The sequence below is a fragment of the Delphinus delphis genome, chromosome 8, assembly GCF_949987515.2.
Source record: "Delphinus delphis chromosome 8, mDelDel1.2, whole genome shotgun sequence".
NCBI classification, from domain to species: domain Eukaryota; kingdom Metazoa; phylum Chordata; class Mammalia; order Artiodactyla; family Delphinidae; genus Delphinus; species Delphinus delphis.
In genome coordinates, this window is record NC_082690.1 from 85405388 (window position 1) to 85411387 (window position 6000).

The window sequence follows — 6000 nt, forward strand, 5'->3', positions numbered from 1 at the left end:
GAATAAAGATTTAGAGACAATGGCAGAAAAGCTTAAAACTATGAACTGTTTTTTCCAATCATCCACTGAATAGGTACAAACATCTGAACAGATTTTGCCATTCTGGAAGGTCTACCTAGGATGTAAATTTCTGTATTCCTAATGCTGAGGGAATGCAATCTCTTCTAACACAATCTCCTTCTGTTGTACTTCTCCGGAAAACCAATATTTCTGTAAACACAGATCAATCTCTCTTAGGAATAATTACTGCCAAATAGAGTATTCTATGTAGTCAGTTTCCTCAAGAAATATTAACAATAAGATCAAATCAAATTTGCCTGCCCCAAACTATTATACTAAGTATCTTAAAATAGGAGGGGGGAAAAAGTAGGAAAGGCTATTACAGAAAGCTTTTGTTAACAACAGATAAGAATAATTGGATCCAAAGAACACACTGTTGTTATAACATATATTCTTGGCCTTTCCCTCCCTCTTCTAACCTCCACACACATCCACTTGGGTTTAAAATTGGCACTATTTCCCTTTAAGCCCTACTAGATATTAATGGTTACTCAACAAAATAAATCAGGTTTCAACATTGAGTGTTTCATCTTTCTTTCCTCATTAGTAAGTATATAATCGAACACATATTTTTCATATTTTCTATATCTTACTAAACTTATTTTTCACCCAAAGCAAAACAATTATTTATGGCCCTAAATTCCCCTTTTGTTAAGAATTATTGGCAATTAATTTGTGCTCCTTCAAGTCATGCAATTTTTCCGAAGTAAGGATCATTTTTTTTATACTTTAGGCCTTCCTAATTCTAGAATAGGCTATGAATTGTTTGAAAACTCAAATCTTATTCCTAAAACACAAAAGTGTAGAAACAGAATTTTAGGGACTTAAAGGTTCATGGGAATTGACTTGGCCAAATACATATAACAAAACTTGAGAAACCATTCACTCTTATGCCCCAAAATATTTTACTTTGTATTAATTATTAACAATAATTATAAGCACCTGTATTCCCAAAAGATACAATTCTTTAAAATTTTGTAACATATAGCCTGAATGCAAAAATTTATCCATTTATTTAGTGAACACCTTTAATTATCAAAACAGTGTTTCTAGGTTTTTAAGGTGCAATGGTGAATAACTAAGGCAGCCTTTCAACTCAAAACCCAGTGGAGAAACTCTAACCAATAGCCTATTAAATTCTGTAGACGTGATGCACAAGGTAAAATGGAGTGAAGAATGAGATCAGAAGTTGAATCAAGCAGTAAAAAAAAAATGTACACGATAAAAATATAGCCATAATTCCACACGGGAACCAGATGTGCTTTTGTTAGGGGGAAAACCTAACAAAACCTATATGCAGGTGGTTTTGTCACCATTAAACTGACAAAAACAGTAAACACGAAGCTCCAGAAGAATATGCACCAAAACTGCAAGGTAATTTAAATAGCCCTCTAAATGTAAAACAGAACTTCCTTACAAGAGTTAAAAAAAAAAAAATCACAATAAACCTTATCTGTGATTTTGCTTGTCTACAATCACTTCCCTCTTTCATACAGCACAAGTCTAGAGATTCAGTACGAAGAAAGGACCATCTATATTTTTGAATAACAAATTTAAGATATTATCAGGTTTACTGAACAAAACTTTTTTTTGAGTTTCAATGCTAACCAGCTAAAATAAATCTGTAATTCATATCTCACAGGATTCTTTCTCTATCCCACCCTTACCATCTTTCCAAAGCAAATCCATGATTCAGAGTGGTTTTGATGTTTTTCTTATTATTCTTCAGTTTTGTTTAGTCTTTTTTTTCCTTGTCCATCATCTCATTTTTCCTCTAAATTTTCATTAACTGTTGCCTTACACATCAAGCGAGCTGATTCCTATTTTTGATCATGTCACTTTTTAAGGTATCATTTAATTACCATTTCAGTTAAAGTTGAATAATACAGCATCTGCGATTTGCTTCAAAGTAATAGAGGTGGGGAGAGTAAGTGAAAGTATGGAGAAAACATGTTTTGCTGTGAGTTGAAGCTCTATGATAGAAACATCATACGTTATACTATTCTTTTTTTCTTGCATGTTTGAAATGTATCTTTAAAGAGTTTAAAAGATTATATGAAGATAACTATCTGTTGATCATCAGATGTCAAAACATGTCTTACTGACTGATGGAAAAAATATATAGCATATAGGAGGCACCATAAAGGCTAGGACAAGTTAAGCATTTAAAAAACAAAAAAAAGAAAAGAAAAAGAAAAGGTTATAGCTGATTTTAACATAGTAAATACAGAGAAACCCCATGAATCCACAGCTATCCTCAATCTTTTAAAAGGAGGGGAAAAGAAAAAAGGAATTTCATCTTTGAGGAAAAAATATGAGCCAGTAAGTAGAGACAGAATAGGATTTTTTTAAAAACCACCATTTGCCACTTTCAAGGAAACAACTGATTTATTTAAAGATTATCAATTGATGATAAATAACTAGATAAAAGGTTATTGAGGAACACAGTTATCAACCCACAGATTACTAACTGCAAAGGGGAAAATAATCCTTTACAATGAAGAGATCCAGCAGTCATTACCCTAACCCTGACCAAGTGAGCAAACTTAACCATTACTAACACTGGAACCTAGCATGAAGTGCCTTTTGATGTGATGTTATAAAGTATTCTACACAAAAATATTTAACCTGAATACTATCAAAGCTCTGAGTTTAGACATAACCATAATTTTCAGGAAATACAGAAGATGAGGGGACAAGTTAAATGACACCACACAAACACAAATCAAATAAGCCCAGACATAAAATGAGAAGTTCTGCAAGAGAACTGTTCTGGATTCTTCAAATAGACAATAAATATCCTAGGGGAGAAGAAAGAAGAACGATTCAAGAGACATAACCAAATGATGCAACTAACCTAGACGAGATTCTGATTTTTTTTTAATTTAATTTTATTTTTTTACATAGCAGGTTCTTATTAGTTATCCATTTTATACATATTAGTGTAGATTCTGATTTTTAAAATAATAAAACCCTATGAATCACATTCTTAGGACTTACTTTTAGTAATGATACGGTATTGCTATTAATTTTCTTAGGTGGGAAATGGTATAATGGTTATATAACAGCAATAAGGCCTTATACTGTATAAGAGAATGCTGAAATAAGGGGGGCTGAATATGTCACTTACGTTCAAATAAATATATACAAGGAGATAAAGCAAATATGGCAAAACACTCAACAACTGTCGATTCTAGGTGAAGAACTGTACTGCAGTTGTTCACTGCACTTTTCCTTGTCCTAAACTTTACACATAAAAACTTTTGGGTGAAATTTTTTTCTTTAAATTTTTACCACCTTCTCTCCCACTTAAAACACCACAGTTCTGAAATGAAAGGTCATGGCAACATTTCAGTGTGTTTACAATTTTAGATAAATTTAAAAATTAACAATGAATTCGGGAAGCTTTCAATGAACACCTCAGTACATTACTCCTCCTCTACTTTCAGGTGACAAAACATGAGCCCAGAAAAAGGGTAGGTATACAAAAACAGACTTGACATAACGATTTTAAGACTTGGCATTCTTGGGCATTCTAACAGCATGTAAAATGTAAATACTGTGAAAATTTCAGGACTGAAATCAGTCGACGAGCAAACACAAAATTCAGTTTAGCCAAACTTTCCCGACATAATAAAATTTACAGTCACCCTATTCAATAGGAACACGCCAGTTCTGCCTCATCTCTGTCAACCTCCAAGAACAGCCCCCACGTTAAAAGCTGGGGACTTCAAAAACGAAAACCTAAGTGTATTTCGTTGCTATGGCAATGGGAAATTTCAGGAAATTGAGACTGCAGTCTAGCTAGCCTCCATTTTAAAAACTATTTACCTAAACATACCAGACTTGAAACGAAAAATAAATTGACAGCTTCCATAAAACACCAGTTTCCTCTTTCAAACTCAAAGGTAAATACTATCCTACAAAATTCTGAATAATGAGCAAAAGAAACAAATCATTTAATTAAGAATCTGAATTTTAAAATACTTAGATATCACATATCCAGTACTAAAAAACAGATGCTTTTACTTACAGTGGCCCAAACATACTTCTCATTTCCGATTTATCAAATTCTACAATTACTTGTTTCGTTGGAAAAATGAAAATGAAATGCTGATAGAAGAAAGGGAAGGAGCAGGAGAAAGCCACAAAATTCCCAAATCTTAGCATAACGATGCTCTTACTCCTAAACTGCTTCCTTCTTCATTCGCTCATGCAAAAGTCTATTTCTCCAGGTTAGTTTCATCTTAAATTACTTCTCAAACCTTTTTCTGGGTACAGTATATATCGGAAAGGCGGTGAAGGGAACACTGTCAAGTTCTTCGAAAACAGCGAGTACACGTTAAAACAATCAATTCCTAACCCCTTAACACCAAAATGGTATTAAAGGAAGGACTCTCACCGGAGAAGTCCCATGAATCTAAACAGCACGAAGTAGCTTCCTGGCTATTGTCTAAATCAAATATTTGTTCATCTTAACGCCTAAGACAGAGAAGCCAAAAAAGTTTTAAATCTCAGTCAGATCTTGCTCCCCATTACCACCGTACTTCTGAACCCTGTCTTTCGGGTTCATTAGACCCTTGATTTCTCCTCAGCGAACATGGCTGGAGAACTCGGACGAACAGAGACGGAGAGAGAAGAGGTCGCCACGAGGCCCCACCACTCTCCTTCCTCACCTGCTCCGTGGCTCCGTCTCCTGACATGGCCTCAGACGACTAGAACGTGCGAACTGGCCCGCGATGCCAAGCTACAAAAGAAAAATTAAACTAAAAACCACCCCCAAACAACTAAAATTGCCCCCTGCCCTGCGGAGCCAGACCGCCAACAAGAACCGCCACCGCCCACTCAGATATGAATTAAAATGGCTGCGCCCGGGCCGGCCAAGGAGGGGTGTGTGGCTTCTGCATTAACTTCCGGGGCAGAGGGCGGAGTTAAGAGAGCAAAATCATCGATTACTCAACCGCGCAGAAGCAGAAAGATCCCAGGGGGCGGGCCCAATGCAAGCGCGGGACGTCACGGCCTTCGAGTAGAGAGGCTGTTGCTGAGCGAGCTGCAACCGGCTGGGAGGCGGGAAACTGTTTTCCACGGAGGCTCGCGCGCCTTTTGGAATTTAATTATCAAGCTGTGGAGCGCGCCTCTTCACTGTTGAAGTCTGCAAATCGGTTCAGTTCAGGCAAGCTGGCCATCTTATTGAGCAATGCTAAGTGTTAAATGCTTCCTATATTTCGGAGATAAGGAATCTATGAAGTTTTCTATGGTCTCAGCTAATGCTCTTCACGCTTTTGCGGTATTAAAGGGACATATCAAGCCCATCTTAATTTATCCGTCACCGTTTACTCATGTGTCTAAGGTTTGAAGTGAGTAAGGCCCAGGTTTTAAGCTCAGCATCCCACCATGGTTCTTGATAATAGCGCTTCGGCTCTGGAGCCAGCCTGCATTCATTTGAAACCTGGCGTCATCTCTCGCTAGATGGGTAACCGTGGGCAATTAAACATCTCTGTGCCTCAGTTTCCTTGCCTATAATTACGAGTAATAATAATACCTCCTTTTTTTTTTTTTGCTGTACGCGGGCCTCTCACTGTTGTGGCCTCTCCCGTTGCGGAGCACAGGCTCCGGACTCGCAGGCTCAGCGGCCATGGCTCACGGGCCTAGCCGCTCCGCGGCATGTGGGATCTTCCCGGACCAGGGCACGAACCCGTGTCCTCTGCATCAGCAGGCAGACTCTCAACCACTCCGCCACCAGGGAAGCCCAATACCTGCTTTTTTCTTACCGCTTCACGAGGCTTGCAGGATCTGAGTTCCCCCATCAGGGATGAAACCTGCACTCTCAGCAGTGTAAGTGTGGAGTCCTAACCACGGGACCGCCAGGGAATTCCCAGTACCTGCAATTTAAATAAGTTATACATGTAAAAGTGCTTGGAACTGTACTTGGCATAGTCC

At 37.7% G+C, this 6000-nt stretch overlaps 1 protein-coding gene across 2 annotated transcripts in view; it reads right to left on the reverse strand.

Moving 5' to 3' along the window:
- Positions 1-4896, reverse strand: part of CSTF3 (cleavage stimulation factor subunit 3) — a 70977-nt gene extending 66081 nt beyond the window's left edge. The window contains exon 1 of one of the 2 annotated variants that reach the window (XM_060018659.1): positions 4737-4896. In XM_060018659.1, the coding sequence (XP_059874642.1) occupies positions 4737-4763 (27 nt within the window). In that variant the 5' untranslated portion in view covers positions 4764-4896. The remainder of the gene's footprint in view (positions 1-4736) is intronic. The other variant, XM_060018660.1, reaches the window with a different exon arrangement.
- Between the last annotated feature and the right edge of the window lie 1104 nt (positions 4897-6000).